General features: G+C 44.6%; 2 protein-coding genes across 4 annotated transcripts; one reads left to right on the top strand and one right to left on the bottom strand.

Moving 5' to 3' along the window:
* Positions 1-2,854: 2,854 nt before the first annotated feature.
* On the top strand, positions 2,855-8,344 carry LOC117185740 (uridine-cytidine kinase-like 1). 3 transcript variants are annotated; one of them, XM_033394992.1, is made up of 7 exons: positions 2,855-3,133; positions 6,259-6,569; positions 6,645-6,751; positions 6,821-7,128; positions 7,196-7,382; positions 7,458-8,057; positions 8,136-8,344. In XM_033394992.1, exons 1-7 carry the CDS (start codon positions 3,069-3,071, stop codon positions 8,250-8,252), a joined length of 1,695 nt encoding a protein of 564 aa, XP_033250883.1. In that variant the 5' UTR covers positions 2,855-3,068; the 3' UTR covers positions 8,253-8,344. The 3 variants fall into 3 exon arrangements, with proteins under 3 accessions (XP_033250883.1, XP_033250884.1, XP_033250882.1); XM_033394993.1 differs by lacking the exon at positions 2,855-3,133 and adding an exon at positions 3,268-3,985; XM_033394991.1 differs by lacking the exon at positions 2,855-3,133 and adding an exon at positions 5,780-5,935.
* Positions 8,326-10,159, bottom strand: LOC117189923 (threonylcarbamoyladenosine tRNA methylthiotransferase-like). The gene is made up of 2 exons (XM_033394994.1): positions 9,111-10,159; positions 8,326-9,046 (listed from the first exon to the last, which is right to left on the bottom strand). Exons 1-2 carry the CDS (start codon positions 10,098-10,100, stop codon positions 8,375-8,377), a joined length of 1,662 nt encoding a protein of 553 aa, XP_033250885.1. The 5' UTR covers positions 10,101-10,159; the 3' UTR covers positions 8,326-8,374.
* Between the last annotated feature and the right edge of the window lie 13,362 nt (positions 10,160-23,521).

Genomic DNA, 23,521 nt, shown 5'->3' with positions numbered 1-23,521 from the left:
GAGTCCGTGTGATTTGCTCAGATATACCCCTCCTGGTCAGGGCCTCTAGGATGCTCTTCCAGCTGGCAGAGTTGAAGGCGTTTCGTACGTCTAGTGTACATACTAGGCAGTACTTTTTGTCGCCTCCAGCCCATCGCGTTCCTGCCATGGCTTCCCTGGCAAGGTTTGTCACCATCTCGATGGCGTCAGTGGTGCTCCTCTGCTTGCGGAACCCGAATTGGAGGTCGGAAAGTCCGCGACGCTCAGCCAGTTCCGCCTACAGTCGGTTACATACCATCCTCTCGAAAATCTTGCCCATGGTATCCAGCATGCACAGCGGCCGGTATGACGATGGGTCGTTGAGCTCTTTGCCTGGCTTGGGTATCAGAACCAGCCTTTGCCGTTTCCATGCTCGTGGGACTGTCCGCTCCGCTAGGCACTGGGTGTACATTGTGGCGAATGCTTCCGGATGGGCTCTAATTATGCATTTTAGTGCTGCATTAGGGACTCCATCTGGACCTGCCGCTTTCCCGATCTTCAGCTTACCCGTGGCCTCCAGTACTTCTCTGGCAGTGATGATGGTGGTGGTGTCCCTCAGGCTAGCTCCTTCTAGCCTAGCTTCCTCTTGTAAGGGTGGTTGTCCAGGGAATAGGGTGCCGACTATCTTTCTCATATGCACCGGATCCTTGGGCATAGGCTGTCTGTTTAATCTCCCCATGACTAGTTTGTATGCTCCACCAAAAGGTTCCGCATCGGCCGCATCGCAAAGCTCCTTGAAGCATTTGAGTTTGCTGCTTCTGATGGCCTCCTTCAGCTCTTTTCTTTTGGCCTTGAATGCCGCGCCATTTCTGCCAAATTGGGCGGAGCCTCTTGCTCGCTGGTAGGCACGCCGAGCTGCGCAGCACTCCCTCCTGGCCTTGGCAATGTGCTCATTCCACCACGGTACTGGCCGGTGCCTGCTTCCTCCGATCTTTCTTTTTTTCATGGCTGCATCACAGGCCGCTTTGACGGTCCTGTAAACGGCAAGCGCGGAAGCTTCAGCATACCCGGCGGGGCTTAGGTTTTCTGCTGCCGAGAGGAGCGCGGCTCTGCTCAGGCTTTCCTCCTTGTACCCGGCCTGGAGCGCCCGCTGTATCCTTGTTGTGTTCCTGGGTGCAAAGGTTTCCGTCATTACGGCTAAGTGGTCACTATGGGTGTAAGCACTCAGCACTTGCCACTTCGCGTGGCGTGCGAGCTCTGGGCTTGCAAAGGTGAGGTCTATAATAGACTCCCGCCCTGCTTTGCTGAACGTTGGTGTGGTTCCTGTGTTGAGGAGACAGACGTGTTGTGTTGGTGTGGTTCCAGTAAAGGTGTATCTGTGCATATTTGTATGCTTTGCAACAAAGGCCTGCCATATAGAGATCGTGTCGGACTTAAGCTCAAATGCGTTCATCGCGGCGCTAAAACGGTTCTTTGCAAGACGTGGATTGAGATCTGACCTACATTGCGACAACGCCACCAATTTTGTAGGTGCGTCACGAGAGCTCAACAGAGCTTTCGACTCGCCAAGTCAGAAGCTAATTGACGACGAATGCAGCCAGCGAGGAGTCAGGTTTCACTTCATCCCCCCACGCTCCCCTCACTTTGGAGGATTATGGGAGAGCGCCGTGAAGGTGGCCAAACAGCTGCTGGTGAAATGCACCAACAGCACAGCACTTAACTACGAAGATCTTGCGACTGCCATCACACAAGTAGAAGCGGTGATGAATTCTAGACCTCTGCATCCCTTGTCATCGGACCCGAATGACTTCGAGGCGCTAACTCCCGGTCATTTCTTGGTTGGCCGACCCCTGAACGCGTTAGTAGAACCAGTAGATGACGCACTGTTGAAACTGTCCATGAGCAACCATTGGAAACGCATTCTAATGGTACACCACATGTTCTGGCACCGCTGGTCGTCGGAATATTTGACGTTGCTGCAGAAGCGGACAAAGTGGAGCACTGTAGCCAACAACATTCAACTTGGTACACTGGTCCTTATTGCGGAAGACAACGCTCCGCCCGGACAATGGCTGCTGGGAAGAGTTGCAGAGGTACACCCAGGAGCTGATGGTGCAGTTCGGGTTGTAACACTCAGGACCAAGACTGGATTATTTAAGCGCAACGTACATAAGCTCTGCCCGCTGCCTACAGATGCCGATGAACTTAATGTTGGAAGGAGCTTCCAAGGTGGGGAGAATGTTGACGCCCCTTAATAGAATATAGGATTAAATTACTTTATAAAGGTTAACAATTTGAATATTTGAATTAATATGTAAATATTAATAAAATTGTGAATTAATTTGAAGTTGGCGCGTTACATTATGTACATATAAAGAAGCGCAATCGATAGTATCAATAGTATCGAGCCAAAACGATCTGAATTATGATCACTAGATTTAAGAGACATACGAAATAAAACGAACGAGCAAGGAACTACATCGAGCGGATTAAGGAAGGTCTTAATTGTGTAGACGGATTCCACTGGAAAACTGTTGGAGGGACTTAGCTCGTACAGACCTTAAACTAGCCAATCTTGTAGAAAACAGATTCATAATTCGGATAAATTGTTCAGGGCTGACCGAATATAGGACAGGATGGATATGCAAGAATAAATTATAATCAGTATTGTTCACCTGTTTGAACAGAGGGGGGATAAGTGGGTGAAACTCGTTTTTATCATCGGTATATTTACGGTATATTTTAAAAGTGTGACGGCATAATTCGGTATATTTCTGAGGGTCAGACGGTTTCAACAGCTGGTCCGTCAGAGATGCGCCGACTTCGTTTGAAAATACCTCATTAAGCCCATTAAATGCGAATAGATAAATAATTTGTTTATGATTTATTTTGTAATTGCCATTCCATAGATTACGACCACAACATGCTGGCCAAGTACATTTAAGTGTATATACATATGTGCCGTGTGGTCCAACTGCAAAGAGAACGCGCACGTTTTTCCGTCGCTGCTGTTTTTGCTCTCAGTCAGTTGATCTGAGGGACGACGAAGTAAATCACCGCGTGTTTCTAATCGCTGCAACTAGCCTGGGTGCACAAATACCAAAGGAGAAATGTCTGTAACGCAGACGAAACAAATCAAATTTTACAACGCATCGAGTTCCGCGAGCTCCGACAGGTAACGCAAGATACAACGGTGGTACTGTGTTAATAGCGACGAAATAACGCATAAGTGAAGTGTGAAAATCCAAGAAAAGTCGTTAGAATGTGATATACACTATACATAAATTCAATTTCAATAGAGAAAGAGAGAGAGAGCCACCTCACGAGAACAGTTATAAACGCAATGGCAATAACAAAAACAGCAATAAGCAAACAGTCGATTCGACGTCGCGTCTTCGTCTTCTCCCTCCCCTGCCGTTATATATACCTACCTTCGCAGTAGCAGAGAGCCGCTGGCAGCGCAGCTTTTTAACCTTAGCTCTGCACTCACACTTTTTTTTGTCAGTCAATCCCACAACCCGCGTGCTGCTTGCTGCTTACACTTTAGCCGGTGCTCGCATTTTGTTAGATATCGAATAAATATTTCTCACAACGCAAAAAACTGAACAAACCCCGAGGAAAATAACAGCTTTATTCATAGCCAGTCCATACCACACCACATGTGATCGTGCCGGCCCATGTGCAAGCATTATTCTGTTATTGTGTGTCGTGTGTGAGTACGCCAGGCGAGTGATTGACCCATTTTGGCACCGCCGGCAGCGAACGACTCTCACGCCCACGCCACGCCAGCGCTAGTCCCGTACTTACGTTAGAGAAAAATGAGCAGCATCACGTTTTTGTGCAGCAAGTCGAATGGCAACAACAATCACAGCGATGTCCAAAGGAGAAAACCAGCATCAGCATTTACATCTGCGTCCGCATCCGTCGCCGTTGCCGCCGCCAGCGGTCTACTAACCATCGCAGTCCAGCCGCAGCAGCAGTCAAAGGTTAAGGCCGCCGCTGCCGTAGCCAAAACCAATGGGCACATGGAATAGATTGCATTTTTTCGCTCTAATGTACACCAGTGCATACATAAGCATGTATGTATGTATGTATTATCATACGTTGCGAGTCTATATTTTTGTTGTGTCTGCCTTTGTTATTTGTTATTTCGTACATTTACCGCCATTCTAATTGTTTTGCTGTCGCCCTTGTTCGGCGTGTGTGCCTGTATTTGTTCGTCTCTCTATTCTGTGTTTAATTAACTCTCTCGTGCCTCTTTCTTACTGTTCATATTGTTTATCGTCTCAGCATCTGCGCTGCGACGCCGCCGTCAGGTTGGTTGGCATGGCGTCTAATACCAGCGGAGAAGTTAAGTTAAGAAAAACGATAGCGTCAGCAACTGCGCCAATATGGCTGCGATCAAGCCACGTCTATTGCCACTCTGCTTCCTTCCACTGCGGTACAAAAATCCTTCTGTATGCTTGTTTTCCTTCTCCCTTGCAGGTCAACCTGTTGTGCAAGGCTCATACACGTGGCAAAAGCTCTTCGTCTCCTTCGCTACACCATCTCTCTAGCTTTATGATATGTATGTGTTTCTTCTTCTTTTACTGCGGGCGCCTGTTTACGTGTATGCGTGTGTTGTGTATTTCGCATTACTACGAAAAAACTATAAATATGCTTCGCAATGTTCTGGTCTGGCCATTTTTGGCACAGCTGAGTAACGCTGAGTAATAGCGCGGTGGGGGGCGGGGGAGTGGATGTGGTCCCGTCCCAATTGGAGAGTGCAACGAACGCGGCTACGCAGCATCCCAAGTCTAGCGTCGCTTTGTCTCTGTCTGTCTGTCTCTGCTTCTTGCTCTTCCTCTGTCTGTATGCATATGTACGTATAATTGACTGACGATTCGCTGGAAACTCTTTGATTAATCTTTATCATAGCTCGCAAACGACGGTCAACACTTTTTCCCTTTGCTGTCTCGTCACTGACAAAACCGAAAAAGACCACGAAGACACGGTCTCTCACTGAGCAGAACACTTTTTGTCTCTTCGCTTGTGTTATGTGTTTCGGGTTTTCGGGTGAGCCCGACACACGATCGTGTCTCACAATAACAACTTAGAAAGACACTTTGGTCAAGCGCTCACAGCAAAAGTGTCTTTAGATGAGCAGAACCAAAAAAGTGTCTGAGTAAAGTGTTTTTAGTTTTTTTTTTCGTGTATATGTTTATTTATTCATGTTGTCCGCATCTTTTGGGCTATTGTATTGTAATATGTATATTTATTTGCAAAATTGGCAAACGAACATTTTCGTTTTGCTTTTCACGATTCATTTTAAGCTCCAATAGTCAAACCGTATAGAATTCAGAAAAATTGATAGTTGCCATAAGCATCACACGTACAAGCACGCATACATACGCAAAAGACACTTTGTTCGTTCACTCGCGACAAGATGCTCAGTGAAAAACAGGAACAAAAGAGAAGTGAAAAAAATCGGTCTTTGCTTGAGCGAAGAGCGGGTTGAGAAAAAACAGATTTGATCGGGTCTTTTCAGTCCATTTTCTCAATGTGTCCGTCAATGAGAGGTTTTTATCAGACACGCCGAAAGTGTCAACAGTTATTTGCGAGCTATGCTCCTTATACATCCATATGCATGTACATTTGGATTCCTGTATATCTTTGTATGTATTTATTTCGGAAATGATGAAGTCACGTCAGCACTCTACTTTGCACCACACATGGTGGAAATACAAAACATATGTATATGTACATGCAAGGCAGACATATATGTACATATGCACATATGGATTTATGCAGCAGCATCGCATCTTGGACGAAGCTTTCACCAAAGCTTCTCTTTCATTGAATTCAATCCAGATTTGTTACCAAGAATGATTGTTGTTGCTTGCACTTTGTTGTGGGCTTTCGGCACGCTTGCATGTGTGGGAGGCATGTGCCCAGAGAGGGTTGCGTTGCTGTCCTGCCTTTCGAGTAGAGTAGGTCAGTGAGTATACTATATCCTTGAACTCTCGCCGCTTCAAGACTCTCTTAGAAGTACGTATAATCTAGATGTATAAACAAACAAATAACCTTGCTGATTTTGTAATGAAAGCCCGAGATTAATAAATTTGTGTACCCATTTTTGTGCACCTACAACGGAGGTGGGTGTACGACCAACCTTATCGTTGATAATCACTGAATTCCAAACCTTTTGGCCACACGTATTATAAATAAACATTGTCTGTGAGGGTTCTGTGGCGGGGCTGGGGACAGGGGACTGGTCCCAATACTCGACATAGTGCTAACGATGATTATAAATCTTTGCAGCGATGATCGTTCCGATGTGACAGAACCGCTCTACGTCGATCCCTATGCGGATCTGGGCAATGGGAATATCGGCGGCGGGGATATTCTATTCTGCTGCCCGGCCTCGCCCACAACAGTGCCTACCAAGACGGCGCTGGAGTCGCCTATACGACGTGCTGGGCGGCGCCAGCGCACTACATCGATTGGTAATCAGACAACTACCGCAAATCCGTCCGAGTGCATTATACGGGCCAACAATCGTACCATCTATACAGCCGGTCGTCCGCCATGGTACAACTGTGCCGGTCAGCAGGTGGAGCCCTTTGTCATAGGTACGCTTCACAATCCCCCACCGCAGCTTAACAGAGTCTGATCTTCCCAATACTCAATACCCAATACTAATCCAGGAATCTGCGGCGGCAGTGCATCGGGGAAGACAACTGTGGCCGAGAAAATCATAGAGAGCCTTGATGTGCCCTGGGTAACTTTGTTGTCCATGGACTGTTTCTACAAGGTGAGTGAGGGGCGGAAACAAAACTACATTGGACTCCCAATAATATGTAATGTGTACACTCCTGGCCAGATCCTGAATGAGAAGCAGCACGAGCAAGCTCTGATCAACGAGTACAACTTTGATCATCCGGATGCCTTTGACATCGAGTTGCTGATCGATGTGCTCACGAAGCTGAAGGAGGGCCGCAAGGTGGAGGTCCCGGTATATAACTTTGTCACCCATTGCCGTGAGACCCATACGAAGACCATGTACGGCGCCAATGTCATCATATTCGAGGGCATTCTCACCTTCCACAGTCCTGAGGTCCTCAGGCTGTTGGACATGAAGATATTCGTGGACACAGATCCGGATATACGTCTGGCCAGGCGCCTGAAGCGGTAATTGCATCGCTTAGCTCAGAAATGGCAGACTCTAATCTGAATCTGTATCTGAAATGACTTGCAGCGACATTTCACAACGTGGACGCGACCTGAGGGGTGTGCTCAAGCAATACCTGAACATGGTGAAGCCTTCGTATGCCAATTATATAGCCCCAACCATGGCCCATGCGGATATCATCGTGCCACGAGGCGGCGAGAACAAAGTCGCCATCCATCTCATTGTACAGCACGTGCACACCCAGCTGCAACTGGTGAGAGAGCGACCAGCTGACTTTGTGTAAATTTCAGTGTAATGTTAATGGAAATCCTCCTTCATTTGAATGCAGCGCGGGTTCAAGCTGCGCGAGACGCTGGCCAACTGGCCAACGTACAAGGACCAGCCAATGCCACATTCTCTGCATTTACTGGACCCCACGCCCCAAATCAAGGGCCTACACACGTTTATCCGTTGCCGGAATACGTCCAGAGATGAGTTCATCTTTTATTCAAAGCGCCTTATTCGCCTGGTCATCGAGTATGCCTTGAGCCTGTTTCCCTTCAAGATGACCACTGTGGAGACACCGCAGGGAGTGCTATACGAAGGCAAGCGCATGGCCTCTCGAAAGATCTGCGGCGTTTCCATATTGCGTGCCGGCGAGACCATGGAGCAGGCCGTCTGTGATGTGTGCAAGGACATACGTATTGGGAAAATCCTCATACAGACCAATCTTAAGACCGGGGAGCCAGAGCTTTACTACCTGAGGCTGCCCAAAGACATAAAAGACTACAAGGTGATACTAATGGATGCCACCGTTGCCACTGGGGCTGCGGCCATGATGGCAATTCGTGTCCTCCTAGATCACGATGTGCCCGAAGATAACATCATTCTGGTCTCGCTGCTGATGGCCGAAATCGGTGTACACTCCATTGCATATGCCTTTCCTAAGGTAAGTATTCCTCCTTCCTACTGGGGCATCGCATCCTTCCCCTTGGCCATGTGCTTAATTTTATCCATTTCGCTGCAGGTTAAAATCGTTACTTCCGCTCTAGATCCGGAGATTAATAGTAAGTTTTATGTAATACCCGGCATTGGTAACTTTGGCGATCGCTACTTCGGCACGGAGCCCTCGGACGACTACTAGAGAGAAGGCCACTCGACTACTGTGGACAAGCAACAAGTTTCTAATGTATCCTAGGCTAAGTTGAAAGCGTTACTTAAATTATGAATTCGTAACAAGATGCGTTTTTATTGCTCGACCTAAAGCTAGAGAAACCTTATGAGCAACTGCAGCAGAAAAGCCAGGCTTCCCACCACAAGGGCAATGCCCATATAGCGCTGGATCAGCTTGTCTCGATTCCTCCCGGTCATCGTTAATTCCATTGGAGCCTCTTGCTTTTTTGCACATCGCGTCCAGTCCCGCTCATCGTCCAGAATCTCGCCCACCATGCTGAATTTGCTGACACTGGTAATTCGGACGTGGACCCGCGTGCCCAGCAGATTGTCCTGCATGGGCAGCAGGACCTGCTCATAGCTTTTGTTGTGCCCCACATAGTGGAGCTTGTCGTGAGAGATTTCCGTGACCAGAACCGTGTACATTTCGCCCACTCGCTGCGCATACGGCTCGTAGCTGTAGAAGAGATCCGTCAGTCGTTTAGTGCGCTTCTTTACCAGGTTGGCGGGTATGCGCTCCATTTTCGCTGCCGGTGTGCCAGGCCGGGGAAAGAACTGATTGATGAACAAGCTGGGGAAGCGGTATCTGCCGCACAGCGTCATCGTCTCCTCGAAATCTTCTTCGGTCTCTGTGGGAAAACCGCAAATGATGTCGGTGGCAATGGTAAAGCCAGGATCACGTTCACGAAGAAAGTCCACCACGTGCTCGAAATCTTTGCGACAATATTCGCGCTTCATCTCGCCCAGCACCGAGTCACTGCCGCTCTGTGGAGACAGAAGATGTTAGCGGTTGATCCAAGGAATCGATTCGCATGTGGTTTGCACTCACCTGAACGGGAACATGTAAAAAGGCATAGACACGTCGGTGCTGTAGTACCTTTGCCACCTCTTCCAGATGCTCCAGAATGTAGGGGGGATTCGTCATGCCCACACGCAGCATGCAGTGCTCTGGGATAACTTCGACCAGTTTCCAGAGCAGCTCTGGCAGGGAACTGCCTATGTCTCGGCCGTAGGCCCCAGTGTCTTCCGATGTTAGCCAGACCTCGCAACAGCCTTCCGCAAAGGACTGTCGCGCACGATCCACAATCTCCTGGGGTGGATAGCTGGCCAGGTCTCCGCGAGCATGCTTCGTTTTGCAGTATGTGCACTGGTTCAGACAGCCCGTGTTTATGGATATTATCTCGATGAGTGGATTCTTCCGCACCTTGGGTTGTGACAGTGGAGCTCCGGCCACCCGACGACCATGTACCTTCTTGTTTTGCAGTTGCCGTACGCTATGTCCCTTCAGAGTCTCTTCCACCACCTCCACGACGCGATCGATCTGCTGCACTCCGATCACAGACAGGCCACGCAAATAGTCGGACTTTGGCGCTCCCTGGGGCACGCAGCCTGCCACCACAACATGCTTGCCGTTGCTCATCCCCGACTCGATCTCATTGCGAAAGGTGTCCTCGGATGGATTCTTCACGGTGCAGCTGTTGAGCAGCCACAGATCTGCTTCATCTTTACCGCTAAGTTTGTAACCATACGCTGCCAGCTGCCCGGCCATGTACTCGGAGTCCGAGTTGTTGTGGGCGCATCCCCATGTCTTCACAAACACCTTTTGAGTTCCAGGTATAACACTCTCGTAAATGGTGGGCCGGGGATTGGGCTTCTCTTCGGCATCGGTCTCCGGCTTGATTTGCACACGCTTCTTGGCGCGCACCGTCACACTCTTTTTGTTCTGGAAACGCTCCTGCGGCTTGACATCTTCGGCAGATATCAGATCCTCGATATCATCAATATCGTTGCCTGGAAAGTCCTGTTCAAGCTGGTGCATGTTTACTTTTGTAAACTTTTAATAGCACGGTTTTATTATATGTTCTTCTTTCTTGATCGTCGTATTCTAATGAATGTGTGTTGGCATATCGATACTTGTCGATGACAAGTATCGATATATCGAGTACATTGGTATTTCTTATAATACTATCGATGAGTAAATCTTAAACTAATATTCAAATCTTATAAACTAATATTCATATCTTACATTCGGGCAACCTGACTACAGATCGCCCACGATCTACACACTAAGGCATAAAGTTGGTTAAACATTTCTTATTCGGTATTGTCTTACTTAACATACTATTTCATCGATTAACAACATGAGACCATGGTTTTATCCTTAAACTCTACCCAGGGTTTAAGCCTTGCTGGTTTTAGTATACTTCGGAATGGCATTTGCGTCAACTGACAGTCCTCAATGTCGACAACCTCATAACGATCATTATCCAATACTCTATTGATCCTGTACGGTCCTCGATACTTTGGTGCTAACTTCTTATTGATCCCCGGTGTTGTGTTCACATGCCGGACTGCTACATAGTCACCAGGTTCATACTTTAATGGGGCTCTATGTTTATGGGCATACATCTTCTCATTTTCTTTTCTGCAACAACCGTATGTTTTCACTTGCTATTTCTCTTATAGTTTCCAACTCTCTAAGTTCTGACGCTAACTTCTCCTCAAGGTATTCGGTTAATTCATCTACAACGGGTCCTTTCTGGGGTATTCCAAATAACAATGTGCTAGGTGTCTTTTTCGTACTGCTGTTAACGGAGTTATTAATGGCGTGCTCTACCTTGCTCATCAACCTATACCAATCGGCTTGCTCAAGGGGCTCTGACAGTTTTCCTAACATAAGAGTAAGAACACGATTCACCCGCTCCACTTGGCCATTCGCCTGCGGTGCACCTGTAGCTACCTTAATGTGCTCTTCCCTCTCTCCTGCAGAAAACTAGAGAACTCTAACGAGGTGAAACAGGTCCCACGATCTGATATTATCCTAGTAGGGCGACTATAGAAATCAAAATATTTACTTAAGGCATCCTTCGCTTCCCGCGTGCTGGTACTATTAACCGGGAACAATTTGACAAACTTAGTGAATGCATCTATTACCACAAGGAGGTGTTTTCGCTTAGATCTAATACTCGGCAACGGACCCAAATGATCAACATGTAGGGTATGAAAAGGAACACACGACTTTGGGATACTATGGAGCGTTCTGTTATGGATTGTTTTAGGCATCGAGTGTAGTATACACGGTAGACAGTTTCTGATGAACCTTGCCACTTTACTTCTCATTGACGGAAACCAGTAGGTCCTCAAAAGGTCACTCACGCAATTCTCTGCGGCCAGATGTCCTAGTTTTTCGTGTGATCGCCTTATCAACTGCTCTTCCATACACATTGGTACATAAAAACATAGTTTGTTTTCACAACTCCTCTTGTAAACAATACCATCTATCATTTCAAAATCTACTTCAATTCCATCCTCTAGCATTTTTCGAATCCTAACTACTTCCTTGTCTCGCATCTGTTCTGTTTGCAATATCAAATCAACATCTTCTGGCGTTGCACCTACTACCCCAACTATCAATGATTTTAGTAATCTTTCCTCCTGAAACTCTAACTTGTCCCTCTCTACTGTATCCTCAACACATTTTTTCTCTTTATCTGAATTCCTACTACTAATGTACTTTACTCCCGCCACCACATCGTTAACGCTTCCTCTACATTGGCTCAAATCTCTAATTTCAATCTTCCAGCCATCCTCTTCCCTATATTCACTATTCTCTATGTTATCTCTAAAATCTCTATCATCAGACTTCCACCTATTTCCCAATCTACTTCCTACTGCACTTGATTCTCCACACTCAATCGCAGGGTTCTTTACGGTACTACTACGCTCTCTACTGATATTTAATTCTCTACACTTAATCACAGGGTTCTCTACGGTACTCCATGCTCACTACCAGGGTTGTCTCTACTTACACTATTCCTTGTATATTGCTTTCTACTCTCATCTTTTTCTAAATTAGACTTTTCTAAACCGTATTTGACTCTATAACCATCCTCTAACATATTCGTCACTTGATCTTGTCTGCTCAGCGCATCAACGTGCGCCATACTGGCCCCAGGTCTGTGCATAATGGAGTAATCATAGTTCTCTAACTCTAGGGACCACCGTGCTATCTTAGGACTAATTGACTTTCTGGTTAGCGTCTGTACTAACGAATTACAATCCGTGATTATTTTGAAGGACCTATGCTCCAAATATGCTCTAAAACGCCTCAATGCATAAATTATAGCCAATGTCTCTAGTTCGAAACTATGATAACGTGATTCTCTTTCTGTTGTTTTGCCGGAATAATAGGACACAGGGTGCATCTTCCCATCATCTTGTCTTTGCATCAGTATTGCGCCATAACCGTATGAACTTGCGTCTGTATGTAATTCCGTTTCTCTATTTGGGCTAAAAATGGCTAATACCGGAGGATTTGCCAACGCATTCTTAAGAGTTTCAAACGTCTTCACCTGTTCTCCATTCATGGGAAACGGACCACCTTCTTTTAACAACTGCACCAAGGGCTTAGCTGTCGTCGCAAATGACTACATGAAACGTCGAAAATACGAAAAGAATCCCAAGCATGAGTGCAGTGCTTTTACATTTAGAGGGACTGGGTATTTTTTCAATGCCTCAATATGGGAATCACTAGGAATTATTCCGTTTTGATTAAATTTATACCCCAGGAAATCGATGTTTCGATTGACAAACCTACACTTTTTTAGATTTATCTCTAAATTTTGCTCGCTAAACCGAATGCATAGTCTTTTTAATATATCCATGTGTTCTTCAACTGTTTTAGTCGCTACTAATATATCATCCATGTACACTACAATGCTTTTGTTCCTAATAAAGTCTCTCAAGAGCTCCGAAATAAATCTCTGAAAAATAGCGGATCCATTTTTTAACCCAAAGGGCATTCTCAAGTACGCATACTGTCCTTGCGGGGTCACAAACGATGTATACGGAACTGATTTTTCTTCTACGCCTATTTGATGATACCCACTTTTCAAATCTATAATGGAAAACCAGCACTAGTTTTCTAAAAACTCAAGACAGTCCTCAATAAGGGGCAATGGGAAATTATCTTTCACAATTCGTTTGTTCAGACCACGGTAATCGACACACATTCGAAGTTCTCCTGCTCTTTTTTTACTAGGACCAACGGGGAAGCATAAGGAGACTCACTATGACGGATTACTTTTTTTTCTAACAGATCATCTACTATTTCAGCTTCCTTCACTCTCTCATGGTAGGATAAACGACGCGGAGTACAATGAAATGGTGTTGTTTCTGTTACACGAATCTGCATCTGATACTTTGGTGGTGCTTTAAAGTCAAATTCTTTGTGTAAATAGTATGTCTTAATAACTTCCCTACACTTTTCTGCAAGAGTGGGTCCAAATTCGAAACCTATGTTAATATGTTCCTCTTCATCAATCTCTACCGACGCACAAAAGTTACTGAATTCGTCGCCTTGATTCATATTCTCGATGGCCATTTTGTCATTCCTTGAGTTTTCTTGTGTCTGATTTTTAAATGGATTAGAACGTTTGATTAGCTCGCTTCTTTCTGATTGATTACCATCTAACTTATCATATAGTCTTATGTTAATATTATTTTTACGTTCGGTGAATAAAGACGCGCAGGTTAAACTAATAGCTTTTTGCTTTAACGAACTTAATGGTGCGTGTTGCTTCGCATTGATATTTTTCTTATGAACTAATTTTACTTCAATAACTTTAAGGGCATCGCGTCCCAACAATACCGGCAAAGGCAGCATGTTATCATCTACGATGTTTAATAAAACGATATATTTCTTTGTGCAAAATTCAATATGGCACTTAAATTTTCCCCATATGGGAATTGGTTGTCCTCCTAGTCCATAGTATTTCCTAACTTCATTATAGGCTTCAACTATAGACGACTTCGGTATCAAAGACTTATGAATAAAACTTACAGGGCTACCTGTATCAAATAGACTAAAAATACTGACGCCTCTTTGTTCACCAAACGGAAGTCATAAAGTGATTAACTGGACAGCCGCTAAATCGTCGTTGTTTTTTTCTCCTGGTCGCTCATCATCTTGAACTGCAGCTACCCTAGTGGTCATCTTTCGTTTCGGGCACTGCGAATATAGGTGGCTGGTACTCCAACAGTTAAAACATGCCCCATCCGGTCTCTTTGGCTGACTGCATTCCTTCATAACGTGCCCAAATTGCCGACAGTTGTAGCAACGCATTGCGCCACCACCTTGCTGCTGCCCAACTTCCATACTCACATTTAGTTTTCCCTTTGTCATACCTTCGCTACGAATTGCTACGACGCCAGGAGCTCTTCTGACCTTATCATAGGTGACCATCTTGTCACGCAACTCGTTGAGTGTGCTGCAATATAGCATGGATGCTGCCATGCCCGTCTTGTCCTGCAGTCCCTCTACGATGAATTTGACCATATCGCTCGTGGCCATGTCTGCTTGCGACGCTATGCTGCACATTGCGACGAAATATTGCAATGCGCTTTCATTATTTGCAATTTTCCGTGCCTCCAGTCGCTTCCCAATGTCCCACGCTGTCACTTTCTGCAGCATAGCGTCGCAAGCAGACATGGCCACGAGCGATATGGTCAAATTCATCGTAGAGGGACTGCAGGACAAGACGGGCATGGCAGCATCCATGCTATATTGCAGCACACTCAACGAGTTGCGTGACAAGATGGTCACCTATGATAAGGTCAGAAGAGCTCCTGGCGTCGTAGCAATTCGTAGCGAAGGTATGACAAAGGGAAAACTAAATGTGAGTATGGAAGTTGGGCAGCAGCAAGGTGGTGGCGCAATGCGTTGCTACAACTGTCGGCAATTTGGGCACGTTATGAAGGAATGCAGTCAGCCAAAGAGACCGGATGGGGCATGTTTTAACTGTTGGAGTACCAGCCACCTATATTCGCAGTGCCCGAAACGAAGATGACCACTAGGGTAGCTGCAGTTCAAGATGATGAGCGACCAGGAGAAAAAAACAACGACGATTTAGCGGCTGTCCAGTTAATCACTTTATGACTTCCGTTTGGTGAACAAAGAGGCGTCAGTATTTTTAGTCTATTTGATACAGGTAGCCCTGTAAGTTTTATTCATAAGTCTTTGATACCGAAGTCGGCTATAGTTGAAGCCTATAATGAAGTTAGGAAATACTATGGACTAGGAGGACAACCAATTCCCATATGGGGAAAATTTAAGTGCCATATTGAATTTTGCACAAAGAAATATATCGTTTTATTAAACATCGTAGATGATAACATGCTGCCTTTGCCGGTATTGTTGGGACGCGATGCCCTTAAAGTTATTGAAGTAAAATTAGTTCATAAGAAAAATATCAATGCGAAGCAACACGCACCATTAAGTTCGTTAAAGCAAAAAGCTATTAGTTTAACCTGCGCGTCTTTATTCACCGAACGTAAAAATAATATTAACATAAGACTATATGATAAGTTAGATGGTAATCAATCAGAAAGAAGCGTTCTAACGTTCTAATCCATTTAAAAATCAGACACAAGAAAACTCAAGGAATGACAAAATGGCCATCGAGAATATGAATCAAGGCGACGAATTCAGTAACTTTTGTGCGTCGGTAGAGATTGATGAAGAGGAACATATTAACATAGGTTTCGAATTTGGCCCCACTCTTGCAGAAAAGTGTAGGGAAGTTATTAAGACATACTATTTACACAAAGAATTTGACTTTAAAGCACCACCAAAGTATCAGATGCAGATTCGTGTAACAGAAACAACACCATTTCATTGTAGTCGGCGTCGTTTATCCTACCATGAGAGAGAGAAAGTAGCTGAAATAGTAGATGATCTGTTAGAAAAAAAAGTAATCCGTCATAGTGAGTCTCCTTATGCTTCCCCGTTGGTCCTAGTAAAAAAAAAATCAGGAGAACTTCGAATGTGTGTCGATTACCGTGGTCTGAACAAACGAATTGTGAAAGATAATTTCCCATTGCCCCTTATTGAGGACTGTCTTGAGTTTTTAGAAAACTAGTGCTGGTTTTCCATTATAGATTTGAAAAGTGGGTATCATCAAATAGGCGTAGAAGAAAAATCAGTTCCGTATACATCGTTTGTGACCCCGCAAGGACAGTATGCGTACTTGAGAATGCCCTTTGGGTTAAAAAATGGATCCGCTATTTTTCAGAGATTTATTTCGGAGCTCTTGAGAGACTTTATTAGGAACAAAAGCATTGTAGTGTACATGGATGATATATTAGTAGCGACTAAAACAGTTAAAGAACACATGGATATATTAAAAAGACTATGCATTCGGTTTAGCGAGCAAAATTTAGAGATAAATCTAAAAAAGTGTAGGTTTGTCAATCGAAACATCGATTTCCTGGGGTATAAATTTAATCAAAACGGAATAATTCCTAGTGATTCCCATATTGAGGCATTGAAAAAATACCCAGTCCCTCTAAATGTAAAAGCACTGCACTCATGCTTGGGATTCTTTTCGTATTTTCGACGTTTCATGTTGTCATTTGCGACGACAGCTAAGCCCTTGGTGCAGTTGTTAAAAGAAGGTGGTCCGTTTCCCATGAATGGAGAACAGGTGAAGCCGTTTGAAACTCTTAAGAATGCGTTGGCAAATCCTCCGGTATTAGCCATTTTTAGCCCAAATAGAGAAACGGAATTACATACAGACGCAAGTTCATACGGTTATGGCGCAATACTGATGCAAAGACAAGATGATGGGAAGATGCACCCTGTGTCCTATTATTCCGGCAAAACAACAGAAAGAGAATCACGTTATCATAGTTTCGAACTAGAGACATTGGCTATAATTTATGCATTGAGGCGTTTTAGATCATATTTGGAGCATAGGTCCTTCAAAATAATCACGGATTGTAATTCGTTAGTACAGACGCTAACCAGAAAGTCAATTAGTCCTAAGATAGCACGGTGGTCCCTAGAGTTAGAGAACTATGATTACTCCATTATGCACAGACCTGGGGCCAGTATGGCGCACGTTGATGCGCTGAGCAGACAAGATCAAGTGACGAATATGTTAGAGGATGGTTATAGAGTCAAATACGGTTTAGAAAAGTCTAATTTAGAAAAAGATGAGAGTAGAAAGCAATATACAAGGAATAGTGTAAGTAGAGACAACCCTGGTAGTGAGCATGGAGTACCGTAGAGAACCCTGTGATTAAGTGTAGAGAATTAAATATCAGTAGAGAGCGTAGTAGTACCGTAAAGAACCCTGCGATTGAGTGTGGAGAATCAAGTGCAGTAGGAAGTAGATTGGGAAATAGGTGGAAGTCTGATGATAGAGAGAACCTTGGTAGTGATTTTGGAGATAACATAGAGAATAGTGAATATAGGGAAGAGGATGGCTGGAAGATTGAAATTAGAGATTTGAGCCAATGTAGAGGAAGCGTTAACGATGTGGTGGCGGGAGTAAAGTACATTAGTAGTAGGAATTCAGATAAAGAGAAAAAATGTGTTGAGGATACAGTAGAGAGGGACAAGTTAGAGTTTCAGGAGGAAAGATTACTAAAATCATTGATAGTTGGGGTAGTAGGTGCAACGCCAGAAGATGTTGATTTGATATTGCAAACAGAACAGATGCGAGACAAGGAAGTAGTTAGGATTCGAAAAATGCTAGAGGATGGAATTGAAGTAGATTTTGAAATGATAGATGGTATTGTTTACAAGAGGAGTTGTGAAAACAAACTATGTTTTTATGTACCAATGTGTATGGAAGAGCAGTTGATAAGGCGATCACACGAAAAACTAGGACATCTGGCCGCAGAGAATTGCGTGAGTGACCTATTGAGGACCTACTGGTTTCCGTCAATGAGAAGTAAGGTGGCAAGGTTCATCAGAAACTGTCTACCGTGTATACTACACTCGATGCCTAAAACAATCCATAACAGAACGCTCCATAGTATCCCAAAGTCGTGTGTTCCTTTTCATACCCTACATGTTGATCATTTGGGTCCGTTGCCGAGTATTAGATCTAAGCGAAAACCCCTCCTTGTGGTAATAGATGCATTCACTAAGTTTGTCAAATTGTTCCCGGTTAATAGTACCAGCACGCGGGAAGCGAAGGATGCCTTAAGTAAATATTTGGATTTCTATAGTCGCCCTACTAGGATAATATCAGATCGTGGGACCTGTTTCACCTCGTTAGAGTTCTCTAGTTTTCTGCAGGAGAGAGGGCAGAGCACATTAAGGTAGCTACAGGTGCACCGCAGGCGAATGGCCAAGTGGAGCGGGTGAATCGTGGTCTTACTCCTATGTTAGGGAAACTGTCAGAGCCCCTTGAGCAAGCCGATTGGTATAGGTTGATGAGCAAGGTAGAGCACGCCATTAATAACTCCGTTAACAGCAGTACGAAAAAGACACCTAGCACATTGTTATTTGGAATACCCCAGAAAGGACCCGTTGTAGATGAATTAACCGAATACCTTGAGGAGAAGTTAGCGTCAGAACTTAGAGAGTTGGAAACTATAAGAGAAATAGCAAGTGAAAACATACGGTTGTCGCAGAAAAGAAAATGAGAAGATGTATGCCCATAAACATAGAGCCCCATTAAAGTATGAACCTGGTGACTATGTAGCAGTCCGGCATGTGAACACAACACCGGGGATCAATAAGAAGTTCGCACCAAAGTATCGAGGACCGTACAGGATCAATAGAGTATTAGATAATGATCGTTATGAGGTTGTCGACATTGAGGACTGTCAGTTGACGCAAATGCCATTCCGAAGTATACTAGAACCAGCAAGGCTTAAACCCTGGGTAGAGTTTAAGGATAAAACCATGGTCTCATGTTGTTAATCGATGAAATAGTATGTTAAGTAAGACAATACCGAATAAGAAATGTTTAACCAACTTTATGCCTTAGTGTGTAGATCGTCGGCGATCTGTAGTCAGGTTGCCCGAATGTAAGATATGAATATTAGTTTATAAGATTTGAATATTAGTTTAAGATTTACTCATCGATAGTATTATAAGAAATACCAATGTACTCGATATATCGATACTTGTCATCGACAAATACTGACGCCTCTTTGTTCACCAAACGGAAGTCATAAAGTGATTAACTGGACAGCCGCTAAATCGTCGTTGTTTTTCGTTTCGTTTCGGGCACTGCGTTCGGGCACTTTCGTTTCGGGCACTGCGAATATAGGTGGCTGGTACTCCAACAGTTAAAACATGCCCCATCCGGTCTCTTTGGCTGACTGCATTCCTTCATAACGTGCCCAAATTGCCGACAGTTGTAGCAACGCATTGCGCCACCACCTTGCTGCTGCCCAACTTCCATACTCACATTTAGTTTTCCCTTTGTCATACCTTCGCTACGAATTGCTACGACGCCAGGAGCTCTTCTGACCTTATCATAGGTGACCATCTTGTCACGCAACTCGTTGAGTGTGCTGCAATATAGCATGGATGCTGCCATGCCCGTCTTGTCCTGCAGTCCCTCTACGATGAATTTGACCATATCGCTCGTGGCCATGTCTGCTTGCGACGCTATGCTGCACATTGCGACGAAATATTGCAATGCGCTTTCATTATTTGCAATTTTCCGTGCCTCCAGTCGCTTCCCAATGTCCCACGCTGTCACTTTCTGCTCAAAGACGTTGAGCAATTCTGCTCGCATCAATTGCCAAGTCAAAGGCGCCACATGGTCGATGTACGCCTTCGCCGATCCGCCTAGCAGCCGCTTCGCTAATATCCAGCATTTGGACTCGGATACACCATGGAAATTCATAATGTCCTCAAAGTTACTTATCCAACTGGTTACAGCCTGGTCGTCATCTCCAGAAAATGGACGCCTCAATGTGTGTCAAGTCGATGCAATCTCTCGGCGTTTCCAACTCCATAGCCTCTTTCTCCGTTTTCAATATGCTTAATTTGAGATCAGCTAAGCGCTTGCGAGAAACGTACAATTGTTCCAACTGCTGCAAACGGCGCGATTCTTCTTCGTAATCATCTGATCGCATGGTCAATTTCGAACAAGCGTTGTCTTGTCGCGGCATGAATGCTTCTCGAGCCTTCTGCACATTTTCACCATATTCTTCTGGCGCCGCTTTTACTGCGTGTTGTGCACTACGGTTGTCTCTATCTATCTCGCGCTCAACCGGGACTGCAAAAATGTCTGCCTGCATAGTCTCGTCTGCGCTTGGCGCCGTATTTCCTAGCTCATGCGTGTCTTCCATGATTTTTTTCACTGCTGTACGTAATTGGTGTATGTTGGCATCTTGATCAAAATATACGTTTTGCCTACGCAATATGTCGCTAAGTTCACTTTTGGTTTTCGCTCTTATGTCTGCATTGTTCATCGCAGAGTTTTTTGTTTTTTTTTTTTTTTTGGGCAAACCCCACACCTGATATGTAAACTTTTAATAGCACGGTTTTATTATATGTTCTTCTTTCTTGATCGTCGTATTCGAATGAATGTGTGTTGGGATATCGATACTTGTCGAGGACAAGTATCGATATATCGAGTACATTGGTATTTCTTATAATACTATCGATGAGTAAATCTTAAACTAATATTCAAATCTTATAAACTAATATACATATCTTACACTTTTTTTTTTTTTTTTTTTTTTTAGGGTTTAAGTTACCAAGCTACCCGTGAGTAGCGTGGGATTATTTGGCCGCCCGCCTTTTGAAGGTGGAAATTGCCAGGTCAAAGAATAGAAGATGTTGGAGTACTGTTTATAGCTTTACATCAATTTCGTCGATGAAGTCAATTAGTGTTTGGTACGCGCTGATGTTTTCTTTTTCAAAGAATTTGTAAATATCATTATATTTTCTTAGAGATGGGAAGTTTTGCCTTGTTGTGTTGTACTTTGTACAATTGAAAATTAAATGCGAGGCGTTATCGATACTATCGCATGTATCACATATGTTACTAGGAACTACATGCATTTTGGCGAGAGTGTGCCTATCGAATGCGTTACCACTAAGCAGTCTGTTGATTCTTTTTGCGTCAATGGCTTTAAGCTTACTTTTATTTAGGAACCACGGTTTGGATGATGTTGAGGGGAAAAGCGAGCAGTAACCTCGGTGCTTGATACTAGCAAACTCGGCGTATTCTCTCTCCCATTCTGCTTTTAAGATTCTGTGTATTTCGCACATAGCGTCTTTAAGGTTCCATTTAACCACTGTGTATTTTCCTCGTCTGTGGGCTTCTTTGGCTGCTGCGTCAACTGAAGTGTTCTGAGGGATGTTAGCGTGTCCGGGAGTGTAGTGAACCTCTACAGTTCTTAGATGTGGATTTTGTTGGATCTTTTCTCTGATTTTGTGGGCGATAGAGTTATCCTGAATGTTCTTCGCCAGAATGAGGGCCCCGTTTCTGCTGTCTGTCAGGAGCGCGACACGAGGAAAATTGTACAAAATAGCATGGTCTAATGCCTTCTCGATAGCAAGGAGCTCGGCGGACAACGAGGAAAGGGTTTTGTGCGTGTAATAGCTATCTAAAAAACCTGTCCTATCGTGCAGGAAAGCGGCGCTGGAATGCCCATCTGCGACTGACCCATCCGTGTAATAGATTTCAAAACCACCCTTTGTCAGCTGATCCTTCTTTTCCCCGTGGAGCAGCATGATACCTGCCTGGTCTATAGCGTGCTTGTTGGGTGCAGAACCCTTGAAAAATTCTAAGTCGGAGCTAATTTTAGTGCAAAACGAAGCTGTGTTCTCGAAAACCTCAACTCTATCTATTATGCTGCCAAACTCCCGATATGCCTTAGCGTAGCCCGTGTTTAAATCCCTATTTGCTGACACTGTTTCACTTGCTGGGAGATTAAATGCAAACACCTTAACCAACTCTTTCGCCGCCAGGAATCTCATCCTGTAGTCCGGGGGAAGTTCTCCTGCCATGTGATATATGATAGGAACGGGAGTGCAGATTATCAGAACCAGCGACTTTCTGAGGTGATGGTTGCAGTGGGATTTGATTTTGGCCAACGCAGATTTGGACAGGTTGCAGAATGATGAGCACGCGTACTCAAGCCTACTTCTGACAAATGCCTTGTAAAATATAAGCCCTCTTTTGGGGCTGATACCATAGTGACACCCACTGAGTAATCTGAGAAAAGCACAGTTTCTGTTCGATTCCGAGATGGCCAGATCAATGTGACCAGAGGCTGAGTTGTTTGCTGAGATAGTCCTGCCTAGGTATTTGATCTGCTCTACTTGTCTGATCTCAACTCCTTGATGCGAGATATTTAGCGCAGTTCTACGATTGTTGAAGTAAATCACTTTAGACTTCACCGGATTGAATGACAGGTTTAGCCTATTGCATTTTTCTTCGAACTTATCTATACTGTCTTCCAGCACCCCTTTCGCAATGGATACGTCTTTATGAAAACAAACTATGAAAAAGTCATCAGCATACTGAAACAGTAAGCAGTTATGACTGTTAATATCATGTAGTTCGGCTGTGTAAAGGTTAAAAAGGGTTGGGCTGAGACAGCTACCCTGGCTAACACCTCTGTTCACCTTTACCTCGCTTTTGCCCTTTATGAGAATTCGTCTGTTAAGGAAGCTGGAGATCCAAGCCGTGAGGCTTGTATTGAACCGCATATCTCTCATCCTGTGCTCGAGTGTGTCCACTCTTACGCAGTCGAACGCTCTTTGTAAATCTAGGCAAGCTGCGACAACCTGACAACCCCTCGCCTTCAGCGCCAGAACTTTGTTGATAAGGTCGTTGCTGCAAAGAGCCGTGGACCTGATTCTCCTGAAGGCATAGGACCTGACCGGCAGCAGGTCACAGTTTGCTATGTGCTCGTCCAACTTCAACTTTATCAACCCCTCTATGGATTTAAACAGCGTGTTAATCAAACAAATCGGCCTATGGTTTTGGAAGGAAGTAGGGTCTGCATTCTTCTTGGGGATGGGTACCATTTTTATCCTGCGCCAGACTTCAGGGCTGACGCCACTCAGCCATATTTTATTTATAATTTCAAAAATGTCTTGTTTTTTCCCACTTGGTAGCTTTTGAAGCATCCTGAACGAGATGCCATCAGGGCCTCTAGCCGAATTGGGGTTCCTCGTTTTTAGGAAGGCCAGGAATTCTTCCAGTTCCAGGGGTTCCGGGTCGTCTGGTCCTAACAAAGGGGCAGGAATTTTCTTAGGGGGCCTACTGTTTGACCTGGATGGGGTTACTTTAACCATATTGAGAAAGTTTTTGTCATCTTCGTTCGTCCATTTGTTCCATACATTTTTGATTTGACCGTATTTTTTGATGTTCTTCACCCTGCTCCACATAGAGGGCGATGAGGAGACCTCTTCTATAAACTTGGAAAAGTTGCGCTTTCTAAGATTTTTTACGTGATTTTGTAGATTTT

This window comes from Drosophila miranda (assembly GCF_003369915.1).
Source record: "Drosophila miranda strain MSH22 chromosome Y unlocalized genomic scaffold, D.miranda_PacBio2.1 Contig_Y1_pilon, whole genome shotgun sequence".
Lineage (NCBI taxonomy): Eukaryota > Metazoa > Arthropoda > Insecta > Diptera > Drosophilidae > Drosophila > Drosophila miranda.
Note: the sequence above shows the minus strand (reverse complement) of the source record. Positions and strands in the feature narration are given on the sequence as shown.

Coding starts and splice junctions, on each gene's coding strand:
- LOC117185740 (XM_033394993.1), top strand. CDS start 3,777: ATGAGCAGCATCACGTTTTTGTGCAGCAAGTCGAATGGCAACAACAAT. Junction 3,986..6,258: donor GCCAAAACCAATGGGCACAT/GGAATAGATTGC, acceptor AAATCTTTGCAG/CGATGATCGTTCCGATGTGA. Junction 7,383..7,457: donor TGCACACCCAGCTGCAACTG/GTGAGAGAGCGA, acceptor ATTTGAATGCAG/CGCGGGTTCAAGCTGCGCGA.
- LOC117189923 (XM_033394994.1), bottom strand. CDS start 10,100: ATGCACCAGCTTGAACAGGACTTTCCAGGCAACGATATTGATGATATC. Junction 9,047..9,110: donor TTTTACATGTTCCCGTTCAG/GTGAGTGCAAAC, acceptor CTGTCTCCACAG/AGCGGCAGTGACTCGGTGCT.